This window comes from Agelaius phoeniceus, chromosome 7 (genome assembly GCF_051311805.1).
Source record: "Agelaius phoeniceus isolate bAgePho1 chromosome 7, bAgePho1.hap1, whole genome shotgun sequence".
NCBI classification, from domain to species: Eukaryota; Metazoa; Chordata; class Aves; order Passeriformes; family Icteridae; genus Agelaius; species Agelaius phoeniceus.
The window spans coordinates 20,016,310-20,030,571 of record NC_135271.1 but is presented as its reverse complement, the minus strand read 5'-3'; the positions used below and the strand labels follow the sequence as shown (position 1 = coordinate 20,030,571).

At 39.3% G+C, this 14,262-nt stretch overlaps 1 protein-coding gene across 1 annotated transcript in view; it reads right to left on the bottom strand.

The window, feature by feature from the left end:
- COL3A1 (collagen type III alpha 1 chain) overlaps window positions 1-14,262 on the bottom strand; it is a 49,097-nt gene that overhangs the window by 19,766 nt on the left and 15,069 nt on the right. Inside the window, exons 2-14 of the mRNA XM_077181148.1 lie at window positions 11,378-11,583; window positions 9,695-9,733; window positions 9,012-9,128; window positions 7,363-7,434; window positions 4,138-4,203; window positions 3,488-3,541; window positions 3,217-3,270; window positions 2,428-2,481; window positions 2,217-2,270; window positions 1,824-1,877; window positions 1,307-1,351; window positions 1,080-1,133; window positions 95-139 (exon numbers count right to left, since the gene is read on the bottom strand). Coding sequence (XP_077037263.1) covers window positions 95-139; window positions 1,080-1,133; window positions 1,307-1,351; window positions 1,824-1,877; window positions 2,217-2,270; window positions 2,428-2,481; window positions 3,217-3,270; window positions 3,488-3,541; window positions 4,138-4,203; window positions 7,363-7,434; window positions 9,012-9,128; window positions 9,695-9,733; window positions 11,378-11,583 — 914 coding nt within the window. The remainder of the gene's footprint in view (window positions 1-94; window positions 140-1,079; window positions 1,134-1,306; window positions 1,352-1,823; window positions 1,878-2,216; window positions 2,271-2,427; window positions 2,482-3,216; window positions 3,271-3,487; window positions 3,542-4,137; window positions 4,204-7,362; window positions 7,435-9,011; window positions 9,129-9,694; window positions 9,734-11,377; window positions 11,584-14,262) is intronic.

The window sequence follows — 14,262 nt, the reverse complement described above, 5'->3', positions numbered from 1 at the left end:
GCACCCCAATTTTGGGTTTGCTGGCACTGCAGAACATCTGCTAGAAGTAATTGGATTAAAGCAACACAAATACTGAAAGTCAAAGTTGCCTTACAGGTGGGCCTGCTGCTCCTGGAGATCCATCTTTGCCATGGGCACCCTACAGAAAGAAGAGAGGTATTAGAACACTACCCTGGACACAGAACCCACATCCTTTCATGTCCATGACTCAGGGACCATATTTTTGTATCTGTTCTTTCCACTTAGTTAACTAAGACCCAAGGATTCCTTAAATGAGAAATTCCAAAGTAATTATTAACTGAATATTTTGTGAAGGAATATCCAACACTTTACGTGACTTGCACTGTGACAGGAAGATGTAAAAATACATTCCTATTAAATTTCTTAAGGAAATAACAGCTACATTCACATTGTCTATGTGATTAAGTAAGATTGCAACAGATGTGTACTTCAAAGTAACAATCACTTCTGATTCACATAAAAGACTAAATTTCACTCCAAAAACCTGATGAACACTGATGACTTTTTAAACCCTGTTGCCTGTCTTGTAGCCATATTAGACCAGACCCTCTGCTCAGGTTATGCAGTGTCTGCACAAACAAGGGGCTGGCTGTAAACTGCTTTGTTGATTGTGTTGAATGCTATGAAATAAGAGTTCCTTCAGAGCAAGGGATGTACCCTCTAACCTGTCAAAGGGGAATTTTATAGTTTCCCACAAGTTACTTCTGAGATTGCATTTTTTCCCTCTCTCTACCGTCCCCTGCCACTCTCTGCTTCCACTCCTCCCCCCTGCTTCTCTTTGCCAAACCTGAGCTTATGCTGAAACACTGAAGTCTCCCTCAATGCGTAATCTTTTCATTTCAAAAAGCAAAACAGGAAATAAGATAGTGAACGTGTTGTGGGTTAGAAGTGTTACATCTTTAATTGGGGACTGAAAAGGTTTCATGTGAGATTTTTTCATGCTATGTAGTTTTTTACTCCTTTACGTTACAACTGCTTTAAGGAAGTAGGGAATTCTCAACATATTGAATCCACATATGTGCTGCCTCTAGATAAGAGCAATGTCTGCAATTACTTACAGGGCCACCAGGATTCCCAGGTCTTCCTCTTTCTCCAGCTGGACCTCTTGGTCCCTAGAAAACATAGTAAAAATGAATCTGTTAAATGGCCTCTAAAATCAGATGGCTGAGCAAAGAGACATTGCTCTTATTTGTGTAACTCACTATAGTCCACTGCATGTGGTAAAGTTAAAAGGATGAGGAACAACTCAGCTAATATTTAAACACTCCAGGATGCACATATTTACCGGTTGGCCTGGTGCTCCATTTACTCCAGGAAGACCAGTTTCACCCTGTTACAGAGAGAAAAGAAAATGAACTTTGGTGAGAACACTTTTTGGTTTATTCAAGGGGAAGAGACACAGAAAAAGCCCAACTTGTTATCCCTTTCTATGGGGTGCTGGGTGTCCTCCGCATGAACTGATTTCTAAGAAGTGTAAACAAGTGTCAAATCAAAAATGAAACAGGAAACAAAAATCAGAAAGACTCAGCTTTCAAAATACTATGCAGGAAAGTCAGATGATCAAGACTTGTCCCTTCATTTTGGTATCTCATGTTTATTATGGCTGGAAAATTGGGACATCATGTGGTTCTAAATATCTAACTACTTCAGAATGATTAATATTCTTTTCATGGAGGCATTAAATGGCTTTCTTTAATGACTATTTTATTTTTCTAATTGTTTAAAATGCAAAGCACAGCTATACAGCAAATAATGGGCTCATTACTCTACCTGCTTAGAAAGATGACACTCTAAATTTTTACCTTTGGACCAGGAGCACCACTGTCACCTTTGGCACCATCTTTTCCATCAAAACCCTGTAGGAAAGTAAAACCATATCTGTGAATTGTATTCCTCCTGCATTCTGGAAAACTTGATTCCTCTTGGCAAAATATTAAGCCCCCAAAAGGGGCATATTTTCAATAATGAGTGCTATCAGCTGTTGGAACCCTTTTCAGCATTGGGGATGGAGCTCTACAACTGAGGTAACCAGAAAAAACTTGAATCTTTGTTATGGAAGTTCAGATTACATAGTGCAGAAATTCACTTTAGTTATATGATTCAGTCCTGGAAATGGCTGAAAGATCACAACTGTGCAACACCATCATTCAAGGAGAGTAATAGAGTCAGCTATAATCAACATACTCAATACTTACTCGTTGGCCTTTCATCCCAGGCATCCCAGGCATTCCAGGGTGTCCTTTGTGACCCTAAACACATAAATATAGAAAGATTAATAAATAATGTACTTATTGTATGAAGAACACAAAGCAACATTCACTGTGTGTCATGTTCATCTGACTAACTTGATGTGGGAAAACAAAACCTATGATTAGAAGACAATTGTTAATGGGAGATTTTCCATACCGGTAATCCAGGGATTCCGCGGTCTCCATTCCTGCCTGGTCTTCCTGGTTCTCCCTGTTGAAAGAAAATAATTTTTTTTTAGTGTTTTGTTATTGCTTGACTTACTGGCAAAGCACCAGTTGTGGTAGAACAAGGTGAGTTGGAGCAAACAGGTGAAACTTCCACCAAAGACAGTGGTGGTCGTGCAATTCCTCTCAGGGTGACAGTTCACTCTGTCACTGCCTTCTGGAAAACAACTGCCAGAATTTATAAACTCAGCCTTTAACAAGATTCTAGTTAATTTCTAAGCTACTTCAAGAAAATCTTTAGCAAGAGATGATCCTAGAAAACTTATTCTTCTCAGTAAAACACTCAAAATGGACACAAGCTGTAGATGTTTGTACCTTGGCTGGTACTCCATCTGTTCAGGACTCCCAGCTGTGACACACATAATGGTGTCAATGGCTGTAAGTCCCATAGTAAGATTTTAAGGGAGCAGAAAGCTACCACTACTGTTTGATTTTCTTTATAACTGCTAATTTAATTTGCACCAAATAAATTGCTTGTTTCATGCTTATGTACTTTTTTTTTAATCAATCAAACTGTCTGCTAAAATTGGACCTTTTATGGAATAGACAATTAGACCTCATGTAAGCCAAATTTATTTTCTTGAAGACATGTCAAATAGAGAAATAGGGAGATGCTAAAAATTCTCAAATGCAATAAAATCAATGTCCTCTGTTGTCTTGCAACTTAATGAACCTTTTTATTCTTATTTATTAATAATGGGATGAATAATAGTGAACTTACATCTTTTCCTGGTGGACCAACTGGGCCTATCATTCCAACAGGGCCTGGAGGTCCCTGTAGAAAAGTAATTAATATTAACTACAATAATAACAAATATTAAGTCTTCAAGCTACAAATGCATTAGCCATCATAAATACTTTTACATTTTACATGCATCATAATAAACAACTAGGATAAACTGCAAAATTTCCATCCACTGCAGAGGTGACACAGATTCACACTTTTAAGGTCATGTCTCTAACATACACAGAGATACTGAACGGGTACATACGGGAGGGCCAGGTTGTCCTGGTTCTCCAGGGGAGCCCTGGTATCCAGCAGAGCCCTGGAATGCAGCAAAAAACTCAGTCAAGATGTGAACAGCTACATGCACCATTCCATGGTGCAGTTATATTTGATATAATTATATATTTTATATAATTTCCCATAATTGTAAGGAAAACTGTAGTCTGATCAGTCAACAAATGACTGAAGGTGAAATTACCAGAAACAGGTAGAACATGCCTCCAAGAAAACAGAATTAATCTGCTCTTCTAAAAGGAGATGGATGTTGAAAAACTCAGCCCCTTGGTGTGTTCACTGAAAGTGTATCCCACTTTCCTTTACCTTCTGTTAATATTTTGCATGGATAGACATTGGGAATGTCAGCAGGATGTCAGGCAGTGGCATGTCTTCAAATAATGTTAACTTGGACTTGCAGAGATCTCAAGGGGTACACAAGGATTTAAGCCAGGACAGTACATTGACCTCAGCTCTTGAGTCCTGGCGATGGTACAGCCCAAAATGACATTTATGCATAAAATTCTTCAGCATAGTATCCAGATTTGTCAGTTGAAAAGGTGCTTAATGTTTATGACAGAGAAAAGGAGGAGCTCATGTAGAAGAATACAAGACGATTATGAAAAGATTAACGTTACTTACAGGGGGACCTGCATGTCCAGGTGGGCCAGGGGGGCCACTGGGGCCAGGGGGTCCTGGAAAGCCACTCTACAGCATAGATTAAAAAACAGTGGTTACATTAATGTAATATAGCTATGAAGCTTAATATAGTTGCAATAGCCATCAATAACCGTGAAATAAACTTTTACATAATTAGTTCAGAGAAAAGTCCTCAGTGACTTGCACTTGGTGCAGTAAAAAGGAAACAGCAGTATATTCACACAGTGCTGAAGAAATACATTTTCTAGTTGTCCCTTCAGAAAAGGCTTCACTGGGTTGCTCCTTGCAGGCTTGGCTAATATACTCCCAAGGTATTTTCAGAGCTGCAGCTTTTCATTTTTGAGTCACTACTGCCCTTCTCTAGACCCCAGAGGGATGCTCAGAAGCAGCTTTTCAGCTGCCTGAAGGGGAAGAATGGAAAGTAGAAGTGAATTTCTGTTAGACAGAGAAAATGAGTGTCAGCTTCTCTGCCATGTAACTGAGCTTAATTAGCCCAACACTAGAGACTCCTCATGACCTAGAGATACACTGAATTAAGGCCATACTTTTGTTGTAGTCAGTAAGGCAAACATTTTCATCAGTGAAATATTTTCTGAGCTTTAACAGTACGAAGCCATAAGAAAGAAATGAGGTCTGAACTAATCAAACCTCAATATTTGTACTTCTTGTAGCAACAATGACAAAAGCATTTGATACTGCAAAACAGAAAACATTTATAAGTTAGCACAGTGGTTTACTGCAGCTATAGGGGGTTCTTTAAAAAAAAAGCTTTTGTTAAACTCTTCATGTGTTTCCTACAGCCAAAAGAATCACATATATGGATGATATGAGGATCACTGTGTGCTGCAGTACTGGCAGAATATTCCATAGTTAATATTGCACAGAATTTGTTTCACAAAATAGTGTCATATTGTGTCAGAAAAGGTCATGTATTACAATTTCATGAACCTAATTTTCATAATACAACATTATCAGTATTGCTGTACTATACTGGCATATGTAGGACAGTACCTTACTATACTACAAAAAAAAATTAGTTCACAGTTGTCTTTTGTCTAAAAAATGCGTCATGTTAATATTTGCTATTTTCTAGGAGACAAGTACAGCAAGAGGCAGAGCTGTGAGGGTTTGGGAAATGGGGTTGCCTCTGATGTAAATACAATGAGCAGTCCCTGTTAATTATTAGAACTCATTTGGTATAAAGTAGCTATAGATCCAACCAGAATTAAAGCCATCAACAGCAATCAATCAATTACACATATAGCTATAAACAAACGAGATGTAATCTTTTTCAAGTTACACACTGAGGAGATAAACTGATAGTTAGGGGTGTGCTTGCTGCTAGAATCTCCAGACTTTGAACAGATGAGCATCCTCCAGTTAGAGAATGTGCACTGGTGGAAAGAGACAAAGACAATATGTGGAGGTTACATGGGCAAGTGAAGAGAAACTGAGATGTAAAGCACAAAACCAGTCTACAAGTGGTGTAAAACCATGGGAATGAATGCAGCAATGGAGAGATGTGTGACTGAGGAAATACCAGGCATGGTAACCACACACAGCCAATGCTGCTACTATATCTTATTGTTTTGCTACTATTCCAAATTATTTCAGTTTGGATATTTATTCATTAGGAGCATTTAAATTAAAATTGATAAATTTATAAAATAATAAAGAAATTAGTCTATGTAATGAAAATTATAAGCATTATTTAGCTCTAGTGATTTCAGCTACATCTGCCTGTAACTGCTGGTACTTTGAGGTCATGTATGCTATGATGCAATATAAAAGCCCTTGTGACCTGAAAATATACAGACAACCCTGAAGATGTTCTAGAGTGCTCAATAAAGTAGTTTGGTGTGTTTTTTTAACCTGAGTCCAGGAGTCAGAGCACAAGAAATCACTAATCACTTCCAAGGAAAAAACCAAAACAGAGAGGAGTTAACCACAGCTGTTAACTGAAGGTGCCTCTGTTATCTGCCTGCTTCAGCACATCCCATATTAAGACACCAAGTCTTAATGCAGATGGCAGCTGTGGGTGAAAACTGTGAGGAGTAAATATGAATCAAAGAATAAACAAGGACAAAAATGGATGGTTGAAGAAAAATGCATGGATGATCATATTAGGAAATGAAGGAGGTAGAAATAGATTAAAATGAATGTGAGAAAATAATGATTATATTTCAGGAAAAAGAGCTGTTGTGATTAGTAAACCTTATTTCACAAGATGATCAAACGGAATTCCTCTCCTCTCCGCCCTCCATTTTCTTGGAACTGCCTTAGTATGCTACAACATGTGATACCCAAACTATGTTATGCAGAATTGGGCTGAAAATAGTGATTATGCTCAATGAAGCACAGCCAATTTCCAGTAGCAGCAATTCACCACACCCTCTCTGTAGCAGATTGCCTGAATCAAGAACACTTCATGTTGAATATCTCTAAATCCCAGTGCCTAAAAGGAGAATAATGAGGTGCAACATTCAGATTTATATTACACATGAAACATAGCTCAGGTACAACTCTTTGAGGCAGTCCATGCTTTTTCTCACTTAAAAACCTGAAAATCTTGACCAGGTCTAGCAGGCAGATACAGCATCATTAGTACACAGTCTGAGTAGCTGTGGGTAAAAAAATGGTAATTGTAAAAAGAAAAAGTGAAAATAGTTTGAGTTTTGGAATGAATAAAGTTTATAAGAAGGGTTTACTCACTTGTTATCAGGCAAGTTTGAATTGTGGAAAAGTTAGCAAGTGTGGAATATCATGCTCAGTAAAAACAAATGATACTGAGTGGGTGAAGGAAGATTAAAGGCAGTGGAAGAGGTAAAAATTGTTGGAACGAAAGGAAGAAATAAGTGGAAGAATATCAAGTAGATAAATGAAGAATGTACATGAGACAGAAAAGGAAAAATATTCAGGTAGTGTAAGAAGGTGAATCACAGACAGAGATCTGGAAAAGGAAGGTAAGAAAGTGAAGAAAGAAAGTGGAAAATAAAAAATCCAGATCATCTATAGCTACTTTCTAGAACAGTGTTGCTGAACAAACTGGTGCCTTACATCACATTCAACTTGCAGGCAATAATTAAATGAAAACTTATATTGTTAGATTAAAATCAGGATACATACACATCCAAGGTATAATCTATGAGCAGAAAATATATTCTTTAAAAAGAAGAAAGGACAGAAAAAAAGGCTTTATCATCTTACAATGGGTTGTGGGTACCCGATACCAGCTCCACCAGCCTTCACATCATAGGAGTCATACTGTGGAGAAAAACTCTGTAAAAGAAATAAAGAAAAAAAGAAAGAGAGAAAAAAAAAAAGAAAAAGAAAAAAAAAAGTGATTGCTACATACCAAGTATTTTTTTACATTGGTATAACAAATGCACAGAAATAACTCATTTGTATCTGCTGAGTAGTACTAGCTTGACCTATAGCTGCCATACATTTACATAAGAGAATCCCAGACAGTGTCTTCTTTCTGAGGTCATGGTGACATTAGCTCTCTAGGCTGGGCACATCCATTTTTCTTCTTGACAGCTGGTCCTTAGCTGAGCCACAAAATTACCTTTCTCTCTCCTTTTACTGTGGTTTGACTCCTTCTTAGCTTCTTTCCCATTTTCTCTGTCTGTCTCTTTTCTGTTGGACTTAGTTGTCACTCAAGGAAGTTGATGAAATATTTTTTGTTGCTCCAAAGAGCACAGCTGTTTATTATTATCATTATCATTTTCCTGATTTCTTTTAGCTGTGCCTAATGAATGACTCATTTCACATGAGCAGACAGCCAACCGATGTGGCATTAGTGGAGTGATGCATTATTGGCCCACAGGTGGTTGAGCAGGAAGGGTTGAACACATGCAGTGTTCTGCCTGTTCCCCCAAAGCACTGTGGATCCAGCTCCTGCACTGACCAGGTGCAGGACTCCTGTGCTCTTGTCAGGATCCAACAGCACATCTTTGATACAGGGCTGGAATGGGAGACTAATTCAGCCTGTTTTCCTCTCCTGTGTTTGCCTCTCCAAACCCCAAACCAGTGCCCACTGGGACTGGTAAGCTGATCCACAGGTCAGTCCTGCAGAAGCAATCCCTTTCAGGATTAAATAAAAACGAGACATCTTTCCTCACTTTCTGGCTTACCTGGGAGTGGGAAGTGTATATGGAAGTTATAATCTGTGTACTCAAAAGTAGCAATGATTTTAACATACAGTATTTCTCAGCTTTGTGCTACAGAAGTCCCATCTTGTAACCCTGGGCTTGGTGGCCTGCATGGATGACAGTGTCACCCTGTCACAAAGCACTGCCTGGGGCTCAGTGCTAATACACTTCAGTTACAATCAGCTCACTTGCTGGGTGTGCCCAGCTCTTCTGAAGTGACTTCAGCATCCAGTGAGCCAGAAATAAAGAGGCACCATGGCAAAGAGTACTTGCATGGCACTTCCCTGCCAGCAGAGGGGCAGTGCTTCAGTCTAGTCTTGTTGGAATATTCTGTTATTAAACATGAATTGATGAAATATAGGACAGTAGGAGACTTCCCTAACTATTAAGCTTATAGAGAAATCCTCCATCACACTCTTTCTGATCAGATTATTTCTGAGTCCTTCAGCAGATCTCGCCCCAAAAGTTTAAACAAATAAGGTAAGGCAGAGATTTAATTGCACTCCAGAGAAATTTTATGGACAAACACCCAAAACAAGAGCAAAACCCCATGTACCACCCATTTCTGTTTCCCAAAGGCACAAGTGGGATGGATGCCACTGAAAGCAAAGCACCTGGGAAGGTGCAGGGGACAGGTGCCTACAGCATTGCTTTGCATGGCTATGAGCACCAAGGGAGAAGCTGAACATAACAATGACTTACACCTCCACTTATACTGGGACATGACTGGCAGATTCCAGGGGGCCCAGGAGCTCCAGGGCTCCCTGGCTGTCCTGGTGGGCCAGGGGGACCATTTCTGCCTGGAACTCCAGGAGAACCCTGCAAAGACACAAACAGAGCAGATACAGATGTTGTCACTTGCCTCCAACTGCAAGGGCATTGAGGGACAAACCTTTCAATTCATAACAAAGGCTGTGTGTCTGTGATGGGAAACCTCTCCTAAACAAGGCCACAACCAAACATTCAGGGAAGAGAGACAAAATTCACACATGGAAACACTTGGGTAATGGAACCTTATTACAACTGATACATAATCAAACACATCAGAAATATTTAGCAGTTCAGTTCCTGAATCTGAAATTATTACTGCTAGTAGAGTCTTAAAGATTTTTTTCTCCTTCTGTAAAGAAATATAAAAAAATATAACAAACGTGATACAGTTTGGACTAAATGCTGTTCTTTCAGTTTAAATTTTTGAGAGTGATGTTGAAGCTAAAGCTCCACTTCAAAATATCTATATGGTACAGTCTTGCTGCATACAGTTCAGACATCAATGAAAGCACGGTATCTTGGCAGCTTGAATGGGATATAAACCACTAGAATAATGGGGTCTTGATTTTGTTGGTTTCCTTGGGAAAACAAACAAACAAACAAACTGCACTTACAGGATCTCCCTTGGGGCCTCGGCTGACTACTCCAGGAGTCTACAAAAAAAAAAAAAAAAAAAAAAAAAAAAAAATTGCACACATTAACAAGAGCAAAATGCTTAAACATTTGATATAGTTTTCTCACATGAATTCCATTAATGCTTATTCAGGATATTTAAAAGCTGTAGGGTTTTTGGTCAGTCAAGCTACTATTGCTTGGATAATTTATAGAATTACACCTCCCCTAGAGGCAAGAACATGGCACTAATTAATTCAGTACAGCTTTGCCATTGAGTGCAATGGGGACAGAATTCCACTGTGGAATGCTGTGATAGTTTTCTTGTGTCGTTCTCACTCCAGCATGTGAAGTGTGATGAGCTAACTTTAAATTCTCAGATCTACTGCTAACTTTAAATTCTCAGACCTACTGCTGCAATTTATTTATTTTTCAATTAATAATTCAGTTACATGGTACTACCTGGATTTTCAATTTTTGTGTTCAGCTGCTACCTTCAATAGCAAAGAATATTCAGCTGAAACAATCTGGTATCTTTCAAGATGGCATTTCCCTATCCACCACCCAAGGTCATCAGGACAGCTTCCAATGGCCTGACCAAACTCCTACATCAAAGAGAGAGGCTGTGGGTGGAGTTCACGTGTTCTTCATTATCAGGAACTCCAGAACTGAAGAGTCTCTAAACAAAGAGGGGGAGGTATACTTGAATCTTCAGCATGCTTGTCTATACCACTCATGTCCACCTCTCAACATGTTCAGTGAAGTAGCTCAGGGGACCCTGGGTGCAGTGGAGTACTGCAAGTGAGGTGCAAATAAGACTAGGTGACATATCTGTGTGTGACATATCTGTTGTGACATATCTGTGTGTGACATTCCATGTGTAAACAGATGTGCTGCAGAGCTGCAGAAATGCATCTTCTCTCTCTCTTCCTCACATCTCTCTCACTCTCTTATTTTGTAGATAAGGATTTTTAATGTGTCTGTGGCAACCTAGGTACTTGAACAGAACCTCATGGATCTTTAACACTGGTGAAATGTTCAGATAAGCTGAAAGCTCAGTGTAGCTGGCTCACTCCCTGAAAGACTTAGGAAGGGGGGCTGGGCATGTACTAACATTCTTGATCTTGCTGAGGCTAAGTTAGTGCAACTGGTTTGTATAATGTTGGTGTCTATAAAAAGATGGTGATAAATTAGGTATGTACAGTATAATCACCTTTCCTTTACAGGGCATTAAGTCAGCAATAAGACTGCAAAAGGAAATTCACTCTGTGATGACATAGAATTGAGTTGATAACAAATGAAGACTCAGAGATGCTATTAAAGTTCTCTGATTTTCTTTGACTCTGTGTTGACATTATTTTCATGGATATGGGTTGAGTATGAACTCAAAAATAAGGTGTTTGCATTATTCCTATGCTTTTCCATAAAATGAAAAATGTAATACTGAGCTGCTGCCTTCTGTCCCTTTCTACTATTTTGGTACTATTTGGTGTCCGTTATCTACATAAAACTGAGTTGGAAGACTTAATATTATCAGCTGCATTGTCCGTCCTAAGTATTTGCCTAAATTCAGAAAGTGGCATTGAAAAGAAAGCATTTAAGAAGACCTAAGCCAAAATGAATTGAGGTTGACGTGCATCAAGAAGGCAGAAACACCAAAGAAACAACAGTGAGAATAAACTTACTCTTGGAGGTGGTGTTGTTGTTTGTGGACAAACTGGACAGCACTCTCCAAAAGGGATCTCTGGGTTGGGGCAGTCCAGCTCCTGATCATCACAGATGATGTCATCGCAGAGAACAGATCCCGAGTCGCACACGCAGATTTGGCATGGCTCTGGTTTCCAAACATCCCTGTCAGCATAAGCCTGCCCAAGATGGGTACATCCTGTGACTGGAAACAGAAAAAGTTGTGTTGGACGTTATTTCAAATGTGTTTTCCAAATTACGAATGAGTAACATGAAAGCTGTTGGATAGTTTGTTTGGTTTCCTGGTTCATGCATGTGAAGTAAAAGGCTAAATGTTGCTCTTCAGGCACTGGGGAATCTGTTACATTAATTGTAGAGTCTGCTCTGAGTTTATAAACAGACACCAGTGAAAACATCCTGGAGCTGAGCCAAAGCCCAATTAAATATGTGATAATCTTCTGTCTTGAGTAATTTTAGTGTCAGACAGAATTACTGTCTAATTAACAATCGAATTCTCTGCTGCAGCTAAAGAGTAAATATGCCTAAGCTCTCCAGCAAGAGTGCCACTGGCCCCACGTGCCAACAGGAGCACTTGCACATGGATGTGGGATAAGCCATCTGTCCAGCACCAACCCCTGTCTCCAGCATCTTGCATTAATAGCTGCCACCAAGGGGCTTCAAAGAGTTTTTTGAAAGCCAGCATATGTGACAGATCTGAAAAAATGCTCACATTAATTGCCCAAATGGTTTGCAATTATTGTATCAGCTGGCCTGCTCAAATGTTACAAGTGTCTTTTCTTGAGAAAAAAATATTGTTCATCTGTAATATTCATGGTTTTGTGAATTCCTTCCAACAGCTGTTTTACTGATCAAACTTGTTATAGACTATGAATATGAAAAGGTTGACAAAAACTGCCTTGACACATTAAATTTTGGGATGGTATTTTCTTAAAAAAACACAATCCAGACAGCCAGGTCATTTAAGAACCCAATGTAAAATAACACTAAGAGTATCTAATTTGAGTTTTACCAGCTCATTTAAGTTTTGTAGATGTTATTAGAAGTCTTAGATTGCAAACATAAGTATCACTGAACATCATGAATAATTTAATAAGATTTTTTTTTTCATGGATAATTAAAAATAATTCACTTTATAAAAACAACATTCTGGAGAAAGAGCTATTTTTGTGCCTACATCATTCTTAAAACTTTAATATGAGGATAATTTACCTACTATACCCTTCAAAAAGAAAAAAAAAAAGACAAAAGATGTGATTCAAAACTCTGACGTTAAAATTGCCGCTGGCTCCAGGAAAAAATTTCTGAATATCATCAAATTGTAATGGCCACAATTATCTAGCATGAGACCGAGCCCAAATTTATTGCAGTTTGTATCCTATGGGTTTTTTCTCCCTCCCTGCATTTTTAATCTCTGTTTTTAATCTTTCCATCATTGCATTAGCATCCTGGTCTCTTTCTTTCCTTTTTCTTCTTCTCTGTATTTGTGGGTGTGTATTCCCATTCCATACCAATGTTCTTTGGCACACTTAGATGCATTTCCTTTCTTCTCATGCCTCCTCTGCATTTCACCTTTCCCATAACACATAACTTCCCTTTTCATCTTCTGCAAATCCTTTCATTTTGTACCTGAGCAGTTCCCCTTTATTGCCAGGTGCTCAACTGAGCTTAGTTTGCCCCTTCTGCTCCCTTCCCACTTTCTCACTCAGCTGGTTTTGCTTGGTCACATGGACCTGACATTTTCCTCTATTTCACCCATGGAATTCATTACCTCCATTGAGCTCTGGAAGGGCAATGGGGAATACAATCATGGCTCCCTGAGGGGAGAGCCAGAGTTCAGATCCTGGGGCAGAGCACTCCCTGGAACAGGAGGGTTTATTTTCCCAGTTTCAATCCTACTACAGGCGGTCCATGTCCATGCACACCATCTTGTGGTTTTGTTTTTTTTTTTTTGCACTTTCAATTATAAAAGAAGGAAACAGGAAAATGTTGACTTGCTAAGGCTGGCACTCCTTATGGTTAAGAGTTGATTTTGACCACTGTCTTGATTAGAACAACAAAGCTTCAAAAACCCTTTCCAGATATTTTCAAGCCAATATTTTTTTCTTTGCTTGATATCAAGCTGGAATCCAGTATTTTACCTTCCTTTGACCGCACAAAAAATCTTAACATGGAAAACCTTCCAATGGCATATGAAAACTCACTCCCCTCAGACATTCTCTATCACTTAGAAACTCAGATTTTCCTTTTCTGCCCTTTTTGGGCCTCTCTGGAAACTTCATATTCTGCACAAGAGAGATGTAGAAGAGCTGCCCATTTTCAGGACGGCCTCTTCCCCACACCCACATGTCACAGGGTTATGGCATCAGAGGATGCTTCTTCAAAGGACCTAACAATGTGTACCCTCTGAATAGGGTCTAGACCTCCTTCCTAATCTGCCAGGCTAGAGCTACTTTCTAAAAATGTTGCTTGCCTTCCCAGTTCTCACCCCACAGAACCATATCCATGGAGCCCAGGGAAATAAGCTGATTCTCTGCTTAGTTAGATGCTGACTGTTCCTGCAAGAAACATTCTCCTCCTTTTCACAAACCAGGATCTTGCTGTGGGCACTTAGGGAAAAAACAGGCTGCCCAGTCTTGTCAAGGCTAATGACAAACGTTTCCTGACAAACAGGAAGGCTGAAACATAGAAGTGAAGGATTATGAATGAAATCTTGAAGTGACTCAAGAGAAAAACCAAATCACAGAGTGGCTCATTGCACATGTGGAGCCCTCGAAAGCTGTGTGCTGTGGGAGGCAGAGCCTCAGCAGAGCTGCTGGGGAGGTTAGAGCCTGTGAGCCATCCTGGAGGAGTGGTTGGATGCACC